Source organism: Podarcis muralis, chromosome 16, assembly GCF_964188315.1.
Source record: "Podarcis muralis chromosome 16, rPodMur119.hap1.1, whole genome shotgun sequence".
NCBI classification, from domain to species: Eukaryota; Metazoa; Chordata; class Lepidosauria; order Squamata; family Lacertidae; genus Podarcis; species Podarcis muralis.
In genome coordinates, this window is record NC_135670.1 from 7,652,557 (window position 1) to 7,677,725 (window position 25,169).

At 48.4% G+C, this 25,169-nt stretch overlaps 1 protein-coding gene across 1 annotated transcript in view; it reads right to left on the reverse strand.

The window, feature by feature from the left end:
- The window catches only part of LOC114586180 (immunoglobulin superfamily DCC subclass member 3-like), a 38,109-nt gene extending 14,815 nt beyond the window's left edge, over positions 1-23,294 (reverse strand). The window contains exons 1-9 of the mRNA XM_077920199.1: positions 22,924-23,294; positions 14,199-14,531; positions 12,210-12,354; positions 10,846-10,976; positions 9,701-9,838; positions 9,387-9,545; positions 1,894-2,059; positions 510-760; positions 1-82 (exon numbers count right to left, since the gene is read on the reverse strand). The exon at positions 1-82 is cut by the window's left edge and continues 2 nt beyond it. Coding sequence (XP_077776325.1) covers positions 1-82; positions 510-760; positions 1,894-2,059; positions 9,387-9,545; positions 9,701-9,838; positions 10,846-10,976; positions 12,210-12,354; positions 14,199-14,531; positions 22,924-22,975 — 1,457 coding nt within the window. The 5' untranslated portion in view covers positions 22,976-23,294. The remainder of the gene's footprint in view (positions 83-509; positions 761-1,893; positions 2,060-9,386; positions 9,546-9,700; positions 9,839-10,845; positions 10,977-12,209; positions 12,355-14,198; positions 14,532-22,923) is intronic.
- Positions 23,295-25,169: the final 1,875 nt, after the last annotated feature.

Here is a 25,169-nt window from a genome sequence, read left to right on the forward strand (position 1 = left end):
GTTGTCGAGGGCTCCAGGTTGGTGAAGATGTGCTGGAAGGTGGTCTTGCTAACGGCCTCCTGGAGCTCCCGGCTGTCGGACTCTGTGGGAGGTGCGAGGAGGAAGAGAGGTCAATCGGCAATTCTACGTTTTTTTGGATGGGACCTCCCGGCTTGCCCATCATCCTGTTCCCCCAAAGCATCCAATCAGGTGCCTTCAGGAAGCCCACAGGACGGGCGCGACATCAACAACCTTCCCTGAGGGCTTATCCCCAGCAACGGAAGTTCCATTCTTAACCATTGGGGCTATTCATGTAAGAGTATTCCTGCAAAGACCCCCCTCACACAACTTACTGACACCATAGCTACCCAACCGCCCGCTCTGATCTGGCACCGTTACAATCTGCCTTCCGCATTTGGAAGAAAACGAAATCTTTTGCTGCGGCACCATCCCTGGTGTACGTAGTCCACCAAACCTACGCCTGGAAAGTGAACCTTGGGTGGGAATTTGGGGTGAGGCTCACCACTCACCTCCCGCCTTGCGGATGTGCAGCACGTAACCGATTATGGCCTCTGTCACTTCCATGGGGGGCTCCAGCCAAGACACCTGGATGGAGGTGGTGGAGAGGGCAGTGGCCTGGACCCCTTCTGGGGAGCTGGGGAGCTCCTTGGACAGGGCCACGGCTAGCCGGGCGCTGGCCTGGTTGGTCCCTGCGCTGTTTTCCGCAATGCACTGGTAGATGGCTTCGTCCGCTGAGGTAATCCGCTGGATCATCAAGGTGCTATGGAAAGGGGTTTTTTGAGGGGAAAGAGGCATCAGCAAGACAAAGACAGAAGGTGTTGTGGCAGAAGAGGTGGAAAGTCTTCTCTTTAGTTTAGAAAAAGGCACAAATGTGCTGATTTTCATTTTGAAAACACCTGGTTCGGCAGGTGCAGGCTTTAACCACTCTTAAGGAACTCGTCTTCCTTGACTGTTGCGAACATGGCACAGAATTTTGAATTATTATTTTTTGTAGCCTGACAGTCAGTGACAGAGAAAAGGGAGGTAAATGTCCCCAAATGAATAAATGAGTAATTTGGAATATGCAGAATACAAAAAAAATAAATTTAAGGAACCACAGAAAGAGGGGGGAAGGAAGTCAGGTTTCGAAATGTTAAAATGATTGGAAAATTATTGAAATGGATAAAATGGAAAATTATTATTAATAATAATAATAATAATAATAATAATAATAATAATAATAATGGAATGCTGCGACCGTCCTATGCTTCCAGGATTTTTTAAAAAATGTTTTATTATTTTACTAAGTATACAACAAGACTAACAGAGTATTCCAACAATTCAACAGGGGGGAAAGTAGAGCATGGTCAGGTATAAGGTAAGGAGATGAAAGACAGAAAGAAAAAATATTAAAAGAAGCCTGTACAACAAAGGCAACATGGCAGTATTCCAAGATAAGACACACGGAGTGGATCAGAAACTCATATAATCAAAAACAGCAGCAGATGAAATCATATTTGGATGGAATTCGCCATCTGCGTTGTTTAACAAACTGATGGAGAAAAGGGAGATAAAGAGTTCTTAATGGCTGAGAAATGTTCTCTGTCTGTCTGTCTCTCTCTGCATCTCTCTCTTCCTCCAGCCTTTGGAAAGTTACACCCATCCTGTGTTTCCTGAATACACACAGACACAGACACACATCCCCATCCCTCTACATAGGGCTCCTTCAGCAGGAAGGAGGATGTGGACAAAACTAGAATTACTTGACTCTCCTCCGGTTGGCTCTAGCGCCCCCTACTGCTGGGCTCCCTGCCTTCCGTCCCACCAGACCCCACAGGGCACCGGCTGCCACCACTGCCCAGCCCTGGCTTAATCCTTTCTAAGTGTGTTCCCTGAGGACGTTCCCGGTCTCACCTGTTGTTGTGCGTCAGCTTGATGTTCTCGCCGGGCGCCAGGACCTTGCCGTTCTTCAGCCAGATCAGGTGGGGTTCCGGCACACCTTGGGCCACGCAGGTGAAAATGGCACTGCCGCCGGGGGGCTTGGAGACGGATTGGGGCCATTGCACAAACTCCGGCGGGGCTGAGGTGGAGAGGAGGGCAGGAAGGGAAGTTTAGTCCTGGTACCAAGCCAACATCTTAGGAATATTACCGGCAATGGCTGCTTTGAAAAAAGCAACCCTAAGGGCATAAGAACACGAGAAGAGTATCATCCTTCTCTAAACTAAATGAAGACCTCTCTGCCCTGCTTGATCTGCCTTATCTAATTTATTGGATCTGTCTATCCACCCATAAATGTTCAGAGGAGAGTGGCCAGGGTCGAAGCGCCCAAGCTCAGAGATTTTGCTTTGTATGCAGAAAGGTCCTCTGCAGGGCTGGATTTAGGTTTGATGAGGCCCTTGGCTACTGAAGGTAATGGGGCCCTTTATCTGTCCAGCTGTCCTTCGTCAACAACAAATTGTCTGTTTTTTGTGCTGAATATATGCTACATGGTAATGTATGGACCTAATAGGTATCTAATACCTAATACCTAATAGAAGTAGAGACGTCACCTTGCCAACAAAGGTCCGTATAGTTAAAGCCATGGTTTTCCCAGTAGTGATGTATGGAAGTGAGAGCTGGACCATAAAGAAGGCTGATCGCCGAAGAATTGATGCTTTTGAATTATGGTGCTGGAGGAGACTCTTGAGAGTCCCATGGACTGCAAGAAGATCAAACCTCTCCATTCTGAATCAGCCCTGAGTGCTCACTGGAAGGACAGATCGTGAAGCTGAGGCTCCAAGACTTTGGCCACCTCATGAGAAGAGAAGACTCCCTGGAGAAGACACTGGTGCTGGGAAAGATGGAGGGCACAAGGAGAAGGGGGCGACAGAGGACGAGATGGTTGGATAGTGTTTTCGAGGTTACCAGCATGAGTTTGACCAAACTGCGGGAGGTAGTGGAGGACAGAGGTGCCTGGCGTGCTCTGGTCCATGGGGTCACGAAGAGTCGGACACGACTGAACGACTAAACAACAAGAACAATAGTTTTCTAAAGTCGTTTGCGCATGTTGCCCTGCAACCAGTCCATGCAGAATGTAGGCACCCTATATATAGAAAGGAGCAAACCTGTGATATTTTAGGGAGCAGGCTAGCAGGCGAGGCCCATGACTTACATTAGGGGTCAGCAAACTTTTTCAGCAGGGGGCCAGTCCACTGTCCCTCAGTGCTTGTGGGGGGCTGGACTATATTGGGGGGGAATGAATGAATTCCTATGCCCCACAAATAACCCAGAGATTTTAATTAAAAGGACACGTTCTACTCATGTAAAAACACGCTGATTCCCGGACCGTCCGCGGGCCGGATTTAGAAGGCGATTGAGCCGGATCCGGCCCCCGGGCCTTAGTTTGCCTACGCATGACTTACATCATGGGAACCTACACAACACAAAACACTGCTGCTGTATGTAGGTTTTATTTTATTTGTTTTTTATGTTATATTTTGGAAATGTACATCCAGGTGTTTTTTTCCCTTTAAATTTTTTTTTGGGGGGGGCCAAGAGAGTGGGGCCCTAAGCTATAGCTTGTTTAGCTCAGGCACTGGTCCCTGGGGTTAATTTGGGTAGGACCCCCTTGGAAGGACCCTTTGCCCGAAACCAGTCACCACTGAGCTAGTTGTGACTTGGTATAATCTCCTACTTTGGAGGGGCTGTAGCCCAGCAGCCAAACATCTGCTTTGCATGAGGCTCCTTAGAGAAAAATGTGTGGGACATAAATGCAAAAAAAAAAAAATAGAGGGGGGTTTGGAGTCATGTGCATGCATAAACACGCATGGAATTGCGTGTGCACACCTTGCGTCTCTCCTCTCGGCGCATCCACACCCGCATGGCGCTCTGTGCACCAACGCCACAGTTTCTCGTCACCCTTTCTGAATCTGCCTTTCCCCTGCTCCCTTCTCTTCCGGCTCCGAGGACTCAGATGTGCCAAAAATAATGTCCATTGCCCATTTCGCAGCCTCTCTCTCCCTCAGGATCTGGTTGCCGGGGTCACCTCCCTCCTCCCCCCCCCCCCGCCCCAGGGGGTGGGGGGAGGGGTGGGGCAGAGTTCCCGCTAGACACAATTACAAATCCACTCAACCCTGCCAGACGCACGAACTCTCTCTCTCTCTCTCTCTCTTTGCAAATCCTGCATTATGCGGCATGCACACAAATTGCACAGAGACGAGGCCCTGGAAATTTCGTACGGTTCACGTTTTTTTTTTAAAAAAGTTTTCAAAGAAGAGGGAGTCACACACAGTCACACACACACACACACACACACACACATATATACATATACACATACACATGAGCAAAACAGCTCTCTGCAATGGGCAATAAAAAAAAAAGAAACCCCTCACTTATTAGATTTCCCACATCGTTCTCAGTTTCGGACCCTCCTCCCCCCTTCCCTGGATCCACCAAAATGCTTTCCTGGTTCTCCTTTGCTAAGAAACAAAAAGAAATCATTGTGTTAAGCGAATGCAACTCGTCCTAAATCATCTTCTTTTTTTGTGTGTGTGTGCGTGCTTCAGGTTACAGACGCTTCAGGTTACAGACTCCACTAACCCAGAAATAGTACCTCTGGAGAAGAACTTTGCTTCAGGATGAGAACAGAAATTGCGCGGCGGCAGCGGAACGCCCCATTAGCTAAAGTGGTGCTTCAGGTTAAGAACAGTTTCAGGTTAAGAACAGACCTCCAGAACGAATTAAGTTCTTAACCCGAGGTACCACTGTATACAGGATTATCTTCAGATGGTTCAGGGGATCGGATAACTCCATACCCTCCATCATTTTAGGACATTCCAGGATCAAATCAGAAACCGGGACGGTTTCTCTAAATCAAGGATGTCCCTGGAAAATAGGGGCACTTGGAGGCTCCGTGTATGATGATGCTTTAAGTGCAGTTTGCTAAGGGGAGTTGTTAAGAGACCCCCTCTTCCCCTCCAATACCCAGAGTTCCCTGGGGTGCTAAACCACACTGGGAATTGTAGCTCAATCAGCCCTGAGTGCTCACTGGAAGGACAGATCCTGAAGCTGAGGCTCCAAGACTTTGGCCACCTCATGAGAAGAGAAGACTCCCTGGAAAAGACCCTGATGTTGGGAAAGATGGAGGGCGCAAGGAGAAGGGGACGACAGAGGACAAGATGGTTGGATAGTGTTCTCGAAGCCACAAACATGAGTTTGACCAAACTGCAGGAGGCAGTGGAAGACAGGAGTGCCTGGCGTGCTCTGGTCCAGGGGGTCACGAAGAGTCGGACATGACTAAACGACTAAACAACAACAGCAAACTCCAGATCCCAATATTCTCAGAGGGAAAGCCACAAATTTTAAGGCAATATGATACGGCTCTAAGGCATAGGATGTGGCCTCCTTTAAGTTTTGAACTGGACTTTTTGGAGCCATTTTCGAAAGACATCTAAATCTCTCTTTGAGGGGCAGGCCGGCTGCGGAAGGAATCGGGCTCAGGCACCGCAGATCCATGGATCGGTCCTGGTCCCCCAGCTGCGCCACAGCCGAGAGGAGCCCCTCTCAACACCCCCACCCCTGGCCGCAGCGTGGGAGCGGCCTCGGAGGCAGATGTCACATTGAAAGGCCTGACACCCTCCAGAAAAGAAGCTTTAAGCTTGCGAGACGGGCCGCATCTCATTAGCTCGCCAAAGGGCTGGGAAATGCACATCGGCCCCCTCCCCGCCTCGCCCCCCAAACAAAGGAGAGGAGAGGCGGCCCCTCACTTGAAAATGGCTTTGTCGTCCAGACGGGGCTGGCATGGCAATGGAGGGGGGCGAGAGAGCGAACTCTGCCCTTTCCCTGCGCCCCATAGAATGCGCCAGAGGAATCTGCGCTCCCTATCACACGCCCCAAAACATATGCTCGCTCGGACCCTTGCTCTGGGCAGAGATGGGAGATAACAGGAGGTCAGCAAGCAGGGAATTTAAAAGGAATCTGAAGGGACATGGAGACATCCCCCCCCCAGTCTTTCTGGATAGCCCCCTCGCCATCGCTCAGGAATACAGCACCTGCCTTCCAGGCAGAGGACCCACGTTCTCCAAGTAAGGCTAGGAGCTGTCCCACACCTGAAAACCTGGAGAGCCACTGGCCTTTGTTCAAAAGCTTGAGGTCTAGAACCTTGCATTCTTTTTTAAGGGAAGGGTTGCAGCTGGGTGGGAGAGAACCTGCTTTGCCTGCAGAAGGTTCAGTCCCCAGCTTCTCCAGGAAGGCCTGAGAGTCATCCCTTCCCTGAAACCCTGGGCTGCCGGCCAGTGAGGACAACGGTGAGCTAGCTGGGTCAAGATCCTGACTCAGGCCAAAGTGGCTTCCTCTGTTCCCAATGCCACAGAACACCTGCTATGCATGCAGAAGTTTCAGTCTCTGGCATCCGTGGTTAGAAGCAGGCAGGCAATGGCGAAGAACCTTTATAACCTGAGCGGCTAGATGGATGCTGCCAGTCTGAGCAAGCAATACTAGCCTAGGTGAATAAATAGGTCAATACCACAATACATAAATCATGTTCCGAATACCACAACACACATGTAACTGGCTGTAAAGTAACATATATAATATATATAATAAAACTGTAATTGTCATATCCAAAAATTGCAAAGCACAGTTCCTGGTGGCAATAACATATCATATTACTATTAATATGTTTTGTGTGTGTTGTGGTATTCTGAACATGATTTACGTAATGAGGCGGTTGTAGTGTGTGTTGACCTAGCCATTTGCCATGGCTGTTTCTATTGGTATAATTTAGGTAATTAATGATGTTACATATTAATAGTTTGATTATTACAATATAAAAAGTAGAAACAGCAATGGCTATGTGTTGTGGTTTTCTGTAGGTGAATAAATAGCCTGACATACTCTAAGTCACCTTCCTAATGTTCCTTTCATCTCCGCAATATATCGTTTTTAATTCTATTCATTGCATTTCTATGGCACCTTTTCCTCCGAAGAGCTCAAGGGCAGCTACATGGCATAGCAGGGATTCGAACCCTGATCTCACCCAGGTCCTAATCCGACGCTCTAACCACTGCGCCACACTGGGAGAGGGACCCACTGTCCCAACAGCCTGACTCCCCCCACCCCCTTTTTAATCTAGGCAGCGGGCCTCTAAGCCAGCCCATTCTGCACCTGAACACTTCTGATAGCTTAGGGGGCCGACCCCCACGCCGAACACCTCTTTGCTTCTTAACAATGGACTGATCCTCCTATTTTCCACTTTCGGCTCCAAGTCCACATTCATGTTTCATCCGAGACAGAAGAAATCGAAGGGGATCTGGCAGCTGTGTGTGTGTGTGTGTGTGTGTGTGTGTGTGTGTGTGTGTGTGGACGAGGGGGTCATGACCTCTGCCCTTTCACCCCGCAAAGTCAAGTGTGCCATTCCCAGCTGGGACGTGCCGGCCAAACCTTGGAGACTCCATCTTCGCCCACCTTCTCGTCGCACCCTTGACCTCTCCTGCGGACCCTCAAAGAGCCACAGCTCATGCGCTGGAGGGGCGTAGAGGAAGGCTTAAGGGGCGTTCCTGTACCCCTTGACTCCCCTACACAGACCACTGCTTTCTTCACACACACACACACACACACACACACACACACACACACACACCTTTGTATGGAAACGGAGCCCTGCCAATTCCGAATTCACCGCCACCGCAAGGGGTCCATTTGGCCGACGCCGTTCTCCTGACAGGGTTGTGGGGTGGCTGTTTTGGTGGGGGTTTTTTTGCTCCCATCAATCACCCCCAGGCCCTTTTGTCCTCAGCGCATGGGTCATGGAATCGACCCCACATCTCTTTATCTGAGCCACGGCCCAGAATCGATGGCCGCTCTGGGGGCAGGTTCGATCCTGCCTCTCATCAACCCTTGAGATGAGAAAGCGGTGGGGCGGGAGGGGGGAGAGAGAGGCAAGGAGAGGGGGCAGCGAGATGTTCTGAAATGAAACTGATATCGGGGACAAAACACCTTGAAGAGAGAGAGAGCCAAGACAAGGGGACATTGCAATTTCTGTCGAGCAGAAAATTGAGGAGCAGAGCTGTTCATGGTGAGGCGTCCAGGACTTTGTGTCCGGGAGGCAAAGGTCAAGGGGGTTTGTAGCCGGACTTAGGAGGCCTTACGGACTCAGAGATGTTTTACCAGCGTAATCGGGGATTTTTCATAGGCAAAAACATGGTGGCGGGTCAGGTCACCGGCCGACAGATTCAGAACCCCAGTAAAACATTTATGAGGCTCCAACGAAACCGCTTCACCCCTCTTGATGGCTTGTGTTGACATTGATGGTGGTGATTACTGGGGGGGGGGGGAGATTAATCAGCGTTAGGGTTTTGGGGGGGTGAAGGCTTGTCTGTTGCAAAATCCCAAGGGGAGGGTGAAACCTCTTGCCCCTGACGCTCACATAGGCGAAGAGCCTTGAGGGGTTAAACCGAAACAATCCCGCTATCCCCAGTATCCTGATTCCGTCAGGGTGCAGCCCGATAGTCCACAAGCACAATGGCAACAGCTCTCCCTGGGATCTGGCGTTCAGAGGCAGGCTATACCTGAACATGGAACTTCTGTTTCCCATCTACCTGGGCTATTAAAATAAGCATGACAAGGAAGGTTTGGATCCTGCATATCCATTCTAGTCCAATTAGTGTCTAATCGGATGTCTGCTGGTTTTCTGGATTCGTCCACCAGGCATAACCCACATGCTTTCAATTCTGCCATAGGGACTAGAAACTTGGGGGTTTTTTATATATAAAAAAGAAAGCTGCCAATTTCACTTTCTCTCGTTTTATCATTTTTTCCCAAACAGTTGCAATATTTCCATATCTTCACATCACTTTGAGGTGGGCATGTTACTTATTTTTTAATAATAATAATAATAATAATAATAATAATAATAATAATAATACAGTGGTACCTTGGGTTACAGATGCTTCAGGTTACAGACGCTTCAGGTTACAGACTCCGCTAACCCATAAATATTACCTCGGGTTAAGAACTTTGCTTCAGGATGAGAACACAAATCGTGCTCCGGCGGCAGCAGGAGGCCCCATTAGCTAAAGTGGTACCTCAGGTTAAGAACAGTTTCAGGTTAAGAACGGACCTCTGGAATGAATTAAGTACTTAACCCAAGGTACCACTGTAATCCTCAGTGGGGATTTTAACCTAAGTGCTAGTCTGGCACTTTAATCAGTGCACTGCACTGGTTCTGGACAAACTAGGTGTGTTGAGAAAAGGGTATACGCTTTGCACATGCTCCAAATATGCTTCCCTTTAATTTCTGCTCCACGCAGAACGCCGCACACCGCCCGACACTCTCCCCACCGATGGCAGAAAGGACAAGGAATGCAACGCAGGCCGAGTACTCTAGCCAAACAACACCACCCTGGTCCGCTGAGGCCCACACTCACCTTGAACCATGAGGATGCCCTGTGCCGTACGGCGAACCCTGGTGCCAGGCCGGTTGGCGGCGCAGACGTAAACTCCGGCGTGCTTCACAGACACGTCTGAGATCATGAGGTTCCCAGTTCCCAGGACCTGGATCCCTTCGACGCCAATGGAACGTCCATCTGTGAGGAGAGAGAAGGCAAGATGGTAAGATTTGCAGGGACGGCAAGTGTGCCAATATCACGCAAACATGGACCTCCAAAGAAAGCTTCCCTCCATAATGGCATGAGGTCTGGTTACACACATATGATCTCTCTCTCTCAATATCCCCACTCACCCAAGCGACTCCAAGACACGATCGGCCGAGGGTTGCCAGTAGCGATGCATTCCAAGATGGCCGTCTGATGCACCGTGATGGTCAGGTTCTGTGGGCCGGAGAGGATGACCGGCTCCTTGTAGAGCTTGGCCACTGAGACTGGTGAGAGAGAATGGAGGAAAAATGAGGTGGGTGCCTCGTCCCCCTGAACTTCTGAGCCCATCATTTCCAGAGGCACAGAAAGCAATCCGATCTTAGCATCTGAAAGAGGCAGCTCTTACTAATCTGCAAATTACAGTTTCCTTCAGTTCCTCGTTTTTCCTTGATTCAGCCATAGGGACTGGCAACTCGGACCTTTCTTTAATTAATGCTGTCTGTCCATTTTGGCTTCTCATTTCCCCAGAGTTCAGTTCAGTTCTCCACATCAGCATGCAAATTTCTTTTCTAAAGGTAAAGGTACCCATGCCCGTACGGGCCAGTCTTGACAGACTCTGGGGCTGTGCGCCCATCTCACTCAAGAGGCCGGGGGCCAGCGCTGTCCGGAGACACTTCCGGGTCACGTGGCCAGCGTGACATCGCTGCTCTGGCGAGCCAGAGCCGCACACGGAAACGCCGTTTACCTTCCCGCCAGTAAGCGGTCCCTATTTATCTACTTGCACCCGGGGGTGCTTTCGAACTGCTAGGTTAGCAGGCGCTGGGAACAAACAACGGGAGCGCACCCCGCCGCGGGGATTCGAACTGCCGACCTTTCGATCAGCAAGCCCTAGGCGCTGAGGCTTTTACCCACAGCGCCACCCACATCCCAATTTCTTTTCTAAGCCCTCACAAAAAAAAATATTCTCAGTATTTTAGCGTGCATTTCTCCTGATGGACACATATATTTTTTTCTTTGCCGTTTTTCCTAATGCAAGGCATCGTTCTGTGTTATTTGTATCCATTCTTAGCCCTGCTCAGAGTAGGCCCACCCAAGATAACACACATGCCCAATATAGGGTTCTACATAGCAGTTCTATGTAGAACTTCATAGAATCATAGAATCTTAGAGTTCGAAGGGACCCCTACGGTCATCTAGTCCAACCCCATTCAGTGCAAAGGAATCTCAGATGTGATTCAGCTGTGGGTCCTGCATTGCAGAGGGCTGGATGGGGCCCTTGGCTGATTCTCACCGCTAATGCTCAGCATGGCTTCCTGGCTGTAACGGGTGTTGGCGATGTTGCTGGCCACACAGCGGTAGGTGCCCACGTCGGAACGCCGCACGCCCGTGATCTGAAGGATCCCGGTGGGGAGCAGCGTGTACCTGGCGGAATCAGGAAGAGAGAGAATGAAACAGAGAAGAGGTCGGAAGTGGGTCTCCCGCCTCCGCTGGGCCAGTGGGTAGAGTGAATCCCCTTTGAAGGAAGGCTGCAGCCTTTGGGACTTGGAGATGGCTTATGATGACCAGTGAAACGGATAACGTGGATAGGGAAAAATGGAAGGGAGAAGGGAAACAGGACAAATCCACCAACTCTGCTAAGTGACCGGCAGCTGAGTGAGGCCCAGGACTTTGCCCCAAAGTCCTGCCTTGGTGTGTGTGTGTGTGTGTGTGTGTGTGTGTATAAATTTTCATTACATTTTCTGTTTCACAATTTCAAACCAACATTTTACAAACTTTAAACTATCCAATGACTTCCCTTCTTCTCTTTCCATTTTACATATCTTACATCCATCTGCATATTTTGTTATAAACATTCAAATCAATTTTCCACCCTTATACCCATCAAGAATTATTTACTCTGTTGAATTTATCTTAAGAGAAGAAGAAGAGTTTGGATTTGATATCCTGCTTTATCACTATCTTAAGGAGTCTCAAAGCGGCTAACATTCTCCTTTCCCTTCCTTCCCCACAACAAACGCTCTGTGAGGTGAGTGGGGCTGAGAGACTTCAGAGAAGTGTGACTGGCCCAAGGCCACCCAGCAGCTGCATGTGGAGGAGTGGGGAAGAGAACCTGGTTCACCAGATTACGAGTCTACCGCTCTTAACCACTACACCACACTGGCTGCCGGCGTTTTCAGCTGTACGGCGCCATTTCCCATGTACTCAATAAACGTTTTCCAATCTGCTGTAAACGTACCGTATTTTTCTGTCTATAAGACACCCCCATGTATAAGATGCCCCCTATTTGGGGGGACTCAGATTTAAGAAAATGAGGGGAGATGTATCCGTCTATAAGACGCCCCCTAATTTTTGACATTATTTTTAAGGGGGGAAACCTAGTCTTATACACGGAAAAATACGGTATGTTCTTCTTGCTCTCTTATGCTGTATGTTAAACCTGCAAGTTGTGCCTATTCTATCAACTTGAGTTGCCAGTCTTCTTTAGCTGGGACGTCGCTCCCTTCCAAAGTCCTGCCTTGTTGGTTATTGCTGATTCCTGGGACGCTTCCTTCCCTCGCCTTAAGCTCACTCACCACAAACCAAATCCGTAACACACAAGCGCACCAGTCCCCTCCAACCGTACCACCAGCACCCCAGGCTCATTCAAGAGCTCACCGGTAGTCATCCGTCAGCAGGGCTGTGCGGTTGCGCTCCCAGGTTATCGTGGCTTCAGGGACGCCCTGGATGAAGCACTGGAACCGGGCGACGCCTCCCTCTTCTACAGCCATGGATTCTGGGTGCATGTGGAATTTGGACAGAGCTGTGGGGAGAAACAGGGCGCGATCACCACCGCCACCCCCAAGACGCGTGCGGAGCTCCCCCCAGTGATGTCGCCGGCATCATCTACAGTCGAATCCTTGGTACTTGTATATTTTGGCTCCCAAATGTGGTAAACCCGGAAGTGAGTGTTCTGGTTTGCGAACGTTTTTCGGAAGCCAAATATCCTACGTGACTTTCCACAGCTTCCGACTGAGCGCAGGAAACTCCCACAGCCAATCGGAAGCCGCGCCTTGGCTATTGAACGTTTTTGGAAGTCGAAGGTGTGGGGATGATTAGGGAGGCAGGAGAGGATATATTATTGAATGATATCCTTCCTAGCTTGTGCTAGCAAGTTCCATATTCCAGCAGAATTTCAAACATCCCCCTCTTTAAATTATGCAGCGATCAGCTTGTTCCTGACTCATCTGAGTCTTACTATTACAGATCCCTTCCTGGTAAAATCCCTTCTAATCCCTCTTAAAAAGAATAAACACAAGAATCTGATTAATGTTAATATAAAAGTAGTTTACTCACAGATTCATTCAGGTTCATAGGCATATCCCTGAAGGCGGGCTTAGGTTACATAACAATTATTCCATAAAGGAGTTAGTCCCAACAAGTGACTGCGACTAAGCAGTCACTTCTCCAAACACACAGCATGATACAAAATGGAGAACACACACCTATCAGAACATGGAGGCCATGTGCTCCTCCATGCTAGTGCAACACAGAATACCCTCTTCAAGTCACATGCAGTGGAAGTCTGTCCCAGCTCACGAGGAAACAGGAAGTCTTCTCCTGAGTGGGACAAAACATCTCCTAACATGCCCACTGTAGGAATGTTGTACTTGACTGCTATAAGTTTTACATCCCACAGAACAGACTTCCGGAACGGATTATGTTTGAGAACCAAGGTACAGCTGTAAGTAGAACCGTCAGCATGCATGGCACTTTTGGGAGCAGAAGCCTCTGCCCCAAGGACATTACAGTCCGTGTGGTGTAAGAGATGGAGGAAGAGATCCGAGACCCAAGGACGTTACAATCCAAACTTGGATTGGTGGGAGAAGAGTAATAATGGTCAGCAAGACAGTTGGAACAGAGGGAGCTGCCTCATATGGAGTCAGACCATTTGTCCATCTAGTTCAGTACTGTATTGTCTACACCAGGCTTCCTCAGCCTCGGCCCTCCAGATGTTTTGGCCTACAACTCCCATGATCCCTAGCTAGCAGGACCAGTGGTCAGGGATGATGGGAATTGTATTCTTAAAACATCTGGAGGGCTGAGGTTAAGGAAGCCTGGCCTACACTGAGTGGCAGTGACTCTCCAGGAGGTCTCTCCCAGCCTTACCTGGAGATGCTGAAGATTGAACCCAGTTCCTTCTGCCTGAGGAGATTTCTGAGGGCCAGACAGAAAGGTCTGGAGAGCTGAATATGCCCTCCCTCAGGCCTGAGCGCCTCCACCCCAAAGTATAAATTACAGAGTTAATAAAAAGCATGGAAACAAAACAAGAAAACACTCCCACCAGGGGTGGACTTGGGTAAATTTTTCGTAATATGGTACCCTGCGCAAGGCCAAAATTTGGCACCCTCCCAAAACGGATCTTCCCAATTATGGAACTTCTCCATTTTGGACCCTCTCGGCTTGGCACAAATTTGGCACCACCGAATGGCTCTTCTCCATGATGGATCTTCTCGGTTTGGAGCCCCCTTGGCTTCCTCGCCCGTTGTGGGATAACTTCCTGCACCACCCTAAATCCAGCGATGCTCCCAGCCCACCCACTGCACCCTTTGTGAACCCACAGAAGATAGCGCCAAACGGCGGCCATCTTGGCCGGCCCAAACTCACTCGCAATTTGCACTCGGGCTTTGCGGCTGACCAGCAGGCCGTAGCGGTTCTGGGCAGTGCAGCTGTACTCTCCGGCGCTGGAGTCGCTCGTGGCGTTGGCGTCCGCCGCTCCGCCTCCCCGGGGCCGCCGGTGCACGCTTTCCAGCCGCAGGGAGCCATTGGACAAGATGGCGGCATGGCTGTCGTTGGAGAGGGCCGCCCCGTTCCGGTACCAGGTGATGGCGATGGGCGCCTCACCTTCCACTTGGCAGTGCAAGAGGAGCGGGCGATCTCGGATGGCGATCACGTCACTGGGCTCCAAGAGGAACGCCAGCTCTGAAGGGTAGGCCAGGCCTGTGAGAAAGAATAAGATTTACAGGCCTGGCAAGCCAGACTCCACCATCCATGGTGGTTGTTTGTTTGTTTGTTTGTTTGTTAAGCAACATGGTATTTTACTTATTTATTTATTTCATAAAATTTGCTTTGAGGGTTGTTGGGTTTCATTTTGCTTTCTTTAAAACCAAGTGGCATACACGTTTTATGAAATAAATAAAACTTGTATACCGCTTGATCGGAAAACAGAAAACCCTAAGCAAAACCTGAAAGAAATTTACAAAAAAAGAAGAAGAAAACGAATACAAGTATTATTTATTCGTTTGCCAAAGCCATTACCGACAACAAAATACACTGCACGGTTAAGACAATTGTTTAAAACCAGGCATTCTGACAGAAAAGTGTTTGCTCCTCAGAAGAATTTAACTGGTCGTCTCCACAAAATTTATATACTGCTTGATTGTATAAAAACAACAACCCCAAGAAACCTCAAAGTGCTTTGCAAAATGAAGAATAAAATTACCAGTAAAAACAGCTATTTGAAACATTTTGAAAAATAATTAAAATCAATGATAAGCTTTTTTTTTTTTTAAGGCACTCTGCCACTGAGTTACAGCTCTTGCCCTTGAGAGAAAAACAGAACTTCTCTGTACTCAAGCAAGAACAAAAACACCTCGTGCTTTCAGACTCTTGGGTCTATCTAGATCAATATTGTCTACACTGACTGACAGCAGCTCTCCGGGTTTTCAGGAGAGGGGACAATTCCCAGCTCTACTTAGAGATGGCAAGGACAGAGCCTGGGACCTTTTGCACACAAAACAGATGCTCTACCTCTTCCCTTAAATACAATAGCAAGATTCTAGTCCTCATTGTTCTGAACTAAGAGATGATTTTTAAAAAGAGCAGAGGAAGCTGGAGGGAGGAAAAAGTGAGATATAAATGCAGTAAACTAAATAGCAACAATGATAATTAATAACCAACAATAATTATTATTAAATAATAATAATAATCCAGAGTCAATGCAAGGATGCAACAGCAACAAGCAAAGGACATTGCTCCTTCTCATCCTGCAATTCTCGTGCCAAGACCCCGTCTTCACTGCTCTCCCTCCCCCCCAACCCCCCCCGCATCCCCCTCCCCTTATGTCCCCAAATTGCCTCTGACTGCCAAGGAGCCTTGAACGGGAGTCTAAAATTAGCTCTGGGGACTTGGGGAAGAACAAGGGCAATTAAGAGCCTCTTGGCTTCTGAGTGGGGCGATTTCTATAGCTTCAAAGGGGCTAATCTCGCTTCCTTTCACCCCCACTTCCTGGCCCATACCACACCCCACTGGGGGTCGTCCCCCCCTCTTCTCTCCCCCCCCACCCGCCCACCCGCCCAACTCATCCATGAGGCATTTCATTCACAAGCCGTGTTTTTTGGCCGCAGACCAAAGAAGGCCAGCTCCATCTCTGGCCACACCCTCCGACAGTCGGGGTGTCTGCCAAAAAAAGGGACAAAAAAGGAGGAAGGAAGTTGGATTTGGGGTGAGGGGTGGGTTGGCACCACGCCGAAATGATGCGCTCCCAGCACGCTCTGCCACACGTCGGCTTGCGTCCCGGACTTGGAGGGGTTGAGGGTGTGTGGGCAAGGGCTTGTAAGGCAATAATAATAATAATAATAATAATAATAATAATAATAATAATAATAATTTATTCTTTATACCCCACCCATCTGGCTGAGCTTCCCCAGCCACTCTGGGCGGCTTCCAATCAAGTGTTAAAAACAATACAGCATTAAATATTAAAAACTTCCCTAAACTGGGCTGCCTTCAGATGTCTTTTAAAGAGAGGGTAGCTGCTTATTTCCTTCACATCTGAAGGGAGGGTGCCACTACTGAGAAGGCCCTCTGTCTGGTTCCCTGTAACCTCACTTCTCGCAATGAGGGAACCGCCAGAAGGCGCTTGGCGCTGGACCTCAGTGTCCGGGCAGAACGATGGAGGTGGAGACGCCATGGATTTTAAGGCAGAGTTTTGGGGGACCCACTCAGCCGAATGAGCAGGAGGGTCCTCAGACACAGTGGGACAGGTTGGCAGCAGGCGTTGCGCCCTCTAAACATGTGTGAGTTGGCGATGGGGGCTCCATCACACCTGCAGCGTAACAAAGCTGACTTATAGGTATCACACACACACACCCTGGGTCTGCCTAGGCCCGTTCTAACTCCCCTGCCTAGCCATGACTCTCCCAGGGTCCCAGGCCCGGAAAGATCGTTCAAAAATCCCCAGCTCTAAATCCTTTTCTAACTAGAGAGGCCCAGGATTGGACCCAGGAGCTTCAAATCTTGTGCTTTACCACTAAGGAACACTGGTATTAGTTTTTTACCATCGGGCTACTGAGCCCAGTGTTGCCTACACGGACTGGCAGAGGCTTTCCAGTCTTTCTAGCTGGAGATGCCTGGGATTTTCTACAAGGAAAACGTGTGGGTTAGCCCTGAGCTATGATCCTTTCCCTCAGTAGGTAGAGCGCGAGACTCTTAATCGCAGGGTTGTGGGTTCGAGCCCCATGTTGGGCAATGGGTTCCTGCATTGTGGGGGGGGGGGTTGGACTAGATGATCGCGGTGGTGCCTTCCAACTCTACGACTCCATGATTCTATAAAATGCATTCAGATCACGGTCCTCACGTTTGCAAAGAAAGGGATGGTTTGACCAGAACAAAAGGAAGCTACTTCATCACAAAGTTAGCCCATTGGCCCAGCCAGCTCAGTGCACTGACTGGCAGCTGCTCTCCAGGTTTTCAAGCTGGGTTGCTACCTGGAGACGTCAGGATTTGAACCCAGAACCTTCTGCGTGCTCTGCCACTGAACTACAGTCTACCCATGACAAAATAAATAAAGTCAGATTCTACTTCTGAGACAAGTCCCTGGTTCACTCCTTGGCCTCTCCTGTTAAGGCTGGAAGTTTCCCCTGCCTGAAACCCAGGACAGCTGCTGCCAGTCAGTGTAGACTGACTGTAGACTGATAGTGTAGACAATGTTGAGCGAGATGGGCTAAAGCTTTGACTCAGAATAAGTCAGCTTCCAAGTTAAGCCAGCCGTTTATCCAGCACCATGAGGACCAGAATTTTATTTTATTTTATTTTATTTTATTTTATTTTATTTTATTTTATTTTATTTTATTTTATTTTATTTTATTTTATTTTATTTTATTTATTTTATTTTATTTTATTTTATTTTATTTTATTTTATTTTATTTTATTTTATTTTATTTTATTTTATTTTATTTTATTTCTGTGCCACCCTTCCTCATAATAAGATCTCAGGGGGGCTCATAGCAGCTCACTTCACTTCTGGGGCCTGAGCTCAGCAGCGGCGCCTAAAATTCCTGAAAAGCAAAGTCAAGTCGCCGGACTTTCTCCTCAGGTTCCCTCCTCAGGCTCAGCCCAGGGGAGAGGGCCTTCTTCTCCGCAGAATCCCTGGGGTGTCCACACACGGGTGCTGCCCATGTGGCCGCCCCAGACAACCTCCCTCTCTTTCCCCCCCAACCCCATAAGCTCCCAAACCAAACAGATGGAAACTGCTGTGCGAAGTGGGGGAAAATAAATAAAGAGACTTTAATCCCCTCAGAGGGAGGGCCGCTCGCTCAGCCGGCCGGCCGGCACAAAGTTAAACTCCGGGCGATGACAATGGGCTCTGTGGAGAAAAGGGGGGCGAGGGAGGTGGGGAGACGGGATAGCCCCCCCTTGACATCTTGATGGATGCCACCATTCAAGGCCGCCTTAGCAACTGCATGGCTGGCCGGGGAGGCCCCATAGCCCGGCTGTTGAGAGAGGCTTTGCGGGGGGCCCGGCATGGCGGACAATGGGCTGGGTCAGAAGGGGCCGAGGCAGGCCCTATTGTCCCGTCCCCTGCTCGGCAGCCCCCCGCCTTCCCCGCGCCCCATCTGCCGGCCCACGTGACGGGCTCGGGGTGAGGTTCCCATGACTTGCCCCATCACTCATGGACGTGGGTCTCCATGTCGGACCCTCGCCTCCGCCCCGCCATCGGTCACGGGCCTAGGCTGGCCGCCCCCCACCCGGTCACACACCCACTGTCCCACAGGCTGGGCCAAAGAAGGGGGTTACGACCCCCAGGTTTCGCCTCCTTTCTAAGTCCCCTCAGGCAGAGTGCCTTTGGACTTGATGTCGGGGCGCAACCATTCGTGAAATGGAGTCGACGGGCCTGTGACGAGGAGAGGGTGCGAGGCTTGGCGTGAGCTGGCCAGAGTTGGGGGGCTGCATAACCCCCCCCCCCGCATTTAGAGCACAGGCAGACGCCCTAAGGATCTGGGAACTGTAGCGTGCCCAGTTCACAGCGCCCTGACCAAACTAAATATGGTAGGCCGTTGCACTCAGTTCTGCATGACCCTGGGAAGCCTAAGGTCTCCTTGGGCAGCCTACACACTGTTTATTTCAAGCACAAGGCTTACCCTAAAGAATCCTGGGAGCTGTAGCTTGCCCCTCAAAGAGCTACAGTTCCCAGCACCCTCAGCAAACTAGAGTTTGCGGGATTCCCCAGTTCTGCTTGGAAGAAAGGGGGTTCACTTAGAATAAGGGTCAGGCTGGGAAACACAGTTTTGTACTAGGAGCTCATGAAAGAAGAGCCCAGGAGTCAATGTTCTGCCCCTGCTTCTAATTCCCCATAATACCGTATATCCAAACAGCTGGGGAAATTCTCTTTCTCTGTCTCTCTCTTTCCAGGGAAGTTTGGCAACTTAAATAAGAGTTTGCCTTGTTCTCTCTCTCTCTCTCTCTCTCTCTCTCTCTCTCTCTCTCTCTCTCTCCCAGCGGCGTCTGCCATAAGATATTGGCAATTGTGGGGGGGGGGGCAATTTGCCATGTCTCTTAGGGGCCCCTATGTATCCTGTGAGGGCCCCACCACACATCCCACAACAAACAGGGGTTGGAAAATGTGGTTTGAACCAGCGTTGAATTTCTGACCACCACTATACTACCATGCTATACATGATTATCTCTCCACTATCACCTTCATTCTAAATCATGCTTTAACTTCATCTGCCAAAATACAGGGGGCTGTATTTCAAATGCCAGCCCAGTCCCTGTTTTTGTGTTGTGGTTTTTTAAGGGTGCAAGCTGAAGCGGAAGCAATGTTTTTGTGTGTGTCTAATTCTGGTGCAATCAACATTAATAATAATAATTATTTTGACCAAACTGCGGGAGGTAGTGGAGGACAGAGGTGCCTGGCGTGCTCTGGTCCATGGGGTCACGAAGAGTCGGACACGACTAAACGACTAAACAACAACAACAACAATAATAATAATAATTATATATTGGGCAACACCCTCTGGGGGATTAGGAATTTGCTCCCCGCCTCTTGCTCCCATTTGAGTTTGGTTGTCTCTGAAAGAGCATGTCAGGATTCTGAAATCAACCCGGTACCCACATCACTGATTTAGTGATAGGGCATTCCCCCCTTCCACCACAACTGACGCCATGAAAATGCACCATTCCCAAATGTTGCCTCTTCCATCATCTGTCTTAGCTATAAACCATTGCAGATATTATTATTATTATTATTATTATTATTATTATTATTATTAAATAAAACACATCATGTGTAAGATCACTGAACTCTAGCTTTATTGAGATCATATCCAAGCTACAATGACTTTGGAAAAACTTTGCTATAAGAGTGCATGCCTTATATATGGAGTTACATTGCTGGTCCATCTAGCTCAGTAGTTATCCACCTTACTTAGCAGCTCTCTTCCGATGCTACCAGAAGATGCTCTGCGATTGAACGTGGGACCTTCTGCACACAAAGCAAGGCTACACCCTTCCCAAACGGTGTGCAGAAACTTCTAACAAGAGCAATCTGTTTTGTAGATTCTGCAAGGCTGTTTTGTCTGTTTGTTTTCCCCCTGTTGGGCTCACGAGGGGCAACCCTTTTGGAATTTGCAAACTTCCACCGATGGCCTCTTTCAAGCATCATACTGCACAGCCAAACAGATCACTAACCCAAACAGTGGGTTAGTTTTAAGAGTTAGGTGGGTGGTGGAAGTAGCTGACTCCAGATATATGTGTCAACTTAAAAGTTTAGCAGTGCAGCATTTCAGATAAGTGCCTTATTATTTCAGCTGCAAATAAAGCTCAGTTTGGGGGGTTTGTTGGGCACTAAGGAACTTTGGATAAAAGAAGAAAAAAAGGGAGCAGGTTTTGGCACATATATACATGAGATAAGATGGGTTGGTAACCAATCTTCATTAATATCTTTTTAAGGACCAGTAACGAACTGCATTAACTTACGAATTTTATTATTTCAGTCACAGACCAGTTCCAGCCCACATACAACATCAAGGAAGTCATGAAACACTATAGGGATACATTTGAATTTGCAATTAACTTATTTGCATTTCAAAATCCCCAAACTGACATCTATTTTTAAGGCCTTTGAAAGTACTTAAAAACAAAACAAAACTACACCCACTTCTGACCAGAAATATTATTTTCTTCTTCATGCCCTAGACTAACAGTTCCCAAACTTTCACCCCTCCACAGACCACCTAAAATTGGTTTAGTGTCCTGGCAGATAAACTTAACGACTGTTGCAGCAATTGCAACGTGGTACTGGATGATTTTGAATTGTGTTTTTTACAGACACACCATGGACCATTCAAATGAAATTTGTGGGCTGCTGATGGTCTGCAGACCTTAGCCTGGAAACTCCTTTTCTAGACACAGAGCATTTTTCCAAATTGGTGGGAGGCAAATGATAAGGGTTTTCAGGAAGGTAGCTGTATAGTGCAATGATATGGGTGCTTGCTCAGATATATGGTAAGTCTCTGCAGAGCTTGATCTTAAGAAAGTACACCTGAGATTTCAGCCATAGCTGTGGCAAATTTCCCCTTGCCTCTTGAAATCTGCTTCAACTTTTTTAAAAAAGAGCAGTGGTGGTTAAACAAACAAGCAAATGTGTATTTAGGGTGAAACAGGGGGTCAAAATATGAATGGATGTTTCCGTTTTCTCCAGTGTTTCCGTGAAGAAGAAGAAAAACACAATAGCACCATAGCACGCCCCAATAAAACACACTAGAGAGTTAGGATCCATTAACTCTCGTGAGTTACAGCCTGCACCGATAGCCCTATAAAATGTGCCGCCAACAAACATCTCTGTGTAGGAGCTCCCAAGTCCTGCTCAGGCAGAGAAATAAACCCAGAAGACCTCTGTTTCCCCAGCCAGCTCTATTAACCTGCGTTAAACACCCTTCTCCTTCCTGTACCCAGAGACGATCCACTGTAGGGTCACAAATTTCATACGGGGTGAGGTTTCCGTGTGCCTGGGACTGAGTTGAGACACAACCAGACTTTGAACCACGAAAGCAAGACGAGAACACTCAGATCAACCCTATCCCAGTTTCCAGAGCACTGAAACAAATTTGTGAATGGGCTGCACAACCAAAAAAACACGAGATCTAGCTTTCAGTGGGAGAGAATCCTTGTTCAACCCCCAAACAATCCAGTCGGCTTTATTGCCCCCTTCAAAAACCCAACAGCTTCAAGCTCTAATTGTCCTGTCTTGAGCGGACATCTGGAAGACAGCGAAACAACCCTGTCTAGGACTTGAAAAGAAAGAAACCTTTTGCAACTGGCATAACTCCGTCCCATCCATAGACCCTCCTTCCAAATTTCTGGTCCATCCACAGCTTGATTTACGTAGCAGGGGATAAATGAACTGTTTCTTGTGCTGGGGTTGCCACTCTATTGATGCTTATAAACCTCTGTCTCTCACCCCCCCCCCCCATTTGAACGTTCAGAATCTGAGAAAGTTGTCCCGTCAGAGAAGAAATATCAAAACAGAAAAACACAAAATCATCTATTCTCCTCTCATCCCTCCATGCACACAACTGTCAGTCCATCAACTCTTGGTTTGGCAAACCGATCTGTGAACTCAGCCGTAGTAGAGTCGGTTTCCACAATCTCCCAGTCTCCCTCTCCCCAGTTTGCAAATGAATAGAGCTCTCCCAACTCACTAGAGTGGTATTATAACCAGGGGGAATCTTATGGACTTTGAGATTTCCCCCAGACCTAAGTATCCAAGATTTGACAATATGCCAAACGCAAATTAAATTTAGACCCAAAGCGACTTGAGATTGCACTGCTATTTGGGAAGGCAGGGGAATAATTTGCTGAAGTTTTTGCAATGAATGCTGGAAGGGGGGACACACAACAGAATCTCTAACACATACCCCATCCCCATCCTCACTGATTTCTCCCAAATCCAGAGTCACTGCCCCCGCCCCAAAATGGTTCGATTTCACACCACGGAGGAGAAACAGAAGTCCAGCGAAGACTTCGTTATCCATACAAATACAGAGCTATGTAGGTAGGTGGATTCAAAGTGAATTAAGGAAGATACATATATGTCTGAAAACCCACTTACCCCAATCTTGCAGAAACAGCCCCAAGACCAACCAGCCGCTCCACGGTGACATCCCCCAAAATTTAGCACGGCGGTGGGTAAAACCATGAAAATAGGAAAAATTCCACTTGTATTTCTGAACAAAATACGCCAAAAAAAAAAAAAAAAGGAAAAAGTTTCTGCAGGAACTTTTTAAGAAAAAGGGTGGTCAGGAGGTAATTCCATGTATGAGTTTTGGGCGATCTCTTCCAATTCAGCGAAGCACCCCCCCCCCCCCCAAATAACAAAAATTATTAGTCTTTGGCCTAAACTTGTATATATATCTATATGTTTTGCACTAGTCTGTGATCATGGCTCGCTTTCTAGTTCCACCCTCCCACCCTCCCACCCCAATTTTCCTGACCCCTCAATTCCGCTGGCTTCTAACTTTGCTGGCCAGTGGCCTCTCTCAGTGCTTCTGCTGGACAGGGGGCGAAGTGCCTTATTATTATTCCCATTGTTTGGCCTCTCTGACGGCCACAGACACTGATACAATTGGACTGGGGTGCAAGGGGGGGGTGTGCTTGCAGGCTTGGGTGTGAAAGGCAGCTGGAGGCAGGCCTGCCCAATTACAGCTCAGCATAAAGATGAGAGGCAGGGGCTGCTCCCTCCCCCCCCCTCTCCTCCCACCCCCCCCCAACACCTCATCCCTCTTGGGAAACATTGATGTGTGTCCAATGCCTCGTTCTATAGCCCTTTTGCTGGGTCATAATATTGGGGAGGGGGGGGACTGTGCTTGATTTGCAAGCTGCTGAGAATGGTAAATCCTGTTCGTGGCTAAGGATTTCCTGAGCAAATGTCCCCACTCCTTTAAATTTTAAGGGTGCAAAATAAGGACATCAGAAGTTGACCAAAACAGATGAGCTCTCCCCTTCATGGGAAGACCACAAGAGCATCTCAAAAGAGTTTCTCTTTTGTATATGTTTATCACCAGTCCTCACCCCACAAATGCTGGGCCCGTTTCCAAGTTGTTCTCTGCCAGATTCCATGGGGACTAGAATCTTCGGCAATTAAGACAAAGTTCTGCCCCAAAAGCATAGCATTAAATCGGATCGCGTTCTGTGGGATATACAGGGGTTTTTTTTGGTGTGTTTTTTTTAAGTACCTTTTGAGTGACGCTTAACCACACTCAACAGAAGTGAGATCTTGCACTATGCCAAATGTTGACAACGGAAATGGTCAGAATGTGTAATTCGTAAAGGAGATGATCTTGACTGTAGAAGAACCTAGAAGTTGTTTGGGAGAATTTGTAATTTTATCTTATTTGGCCGCTTGCCCCCGTATTATTGCTGTTGTAATGAAAGTGAAAATAGAACAAAACCTCATTAGACAGATTTTCTCATAGACTCAGGGTTGAGTTATCGGCAGCCTGTGGGCCAAATCTAATCTTTCTTCCACTTAGCCTTTGAAAAACCAACACGGAACACTCACCTGCATTTTCCCACCATTTCCACGAGGACTAGAACCCTTGCTTTAAAAAAAGGTAAACGAGCGACATTCAGAGACTCATCGCTTTTTCTGCACTCAGATGGGCCTGAAAGGTCTTGAGCGGATGGGAAGGGAGGTGGGTGTTTATTGACACCATGTGATATCTACAATGTCCTATTTACACAAGCAACTCATCCCTTGATGGCTGCAGTCACCAAGTAACAAAAATGCATGCCTAAAATCTGCGTATCTCCTGGGTGCTGTCCCAGGTACTGAAGGCCCAATATCTGGGGCTGATGGAGGGGGTGGGTTTCTCCTTTGCTGCCCACCCAGCCACCCACTCCAGTCACTCTTGCATCACCCCACGGACTGCCCCATGCCATTTCTCCACATGGAACCCAGGCATTCGGGTCCTTCCTTTCCCATCCCATCCCGCAGAGACTATATCCTTCCCATCACGGGACCTGAGAGGGAGACCCCAAACATCCAGCAGGCACCCCCTCCAAAAAAACAACCCTCCACTTAATTTTCTAGAATATTCCATATGCATGCGTGAGCACACATTTCATGCATATCTCCAGTACGATAAGTGATGTGAGACCAAGTCAATGGGGAGGGGTATTTCTGAGGTCTGAAGTACCCCCCCACACCCCAATCTTTGGGGAGGAGCGGGTTCTGGTGACAACCATTGGAAGCGGTTCCTCTCTGTGCCTGACTGCTCCCCCTTTCCATCTCAGCCCCCCTTTCCTCTCTCCCTCCCAGCCCCTCTTATCCTATTAGCCGCACTTAGAGCTCCTGTG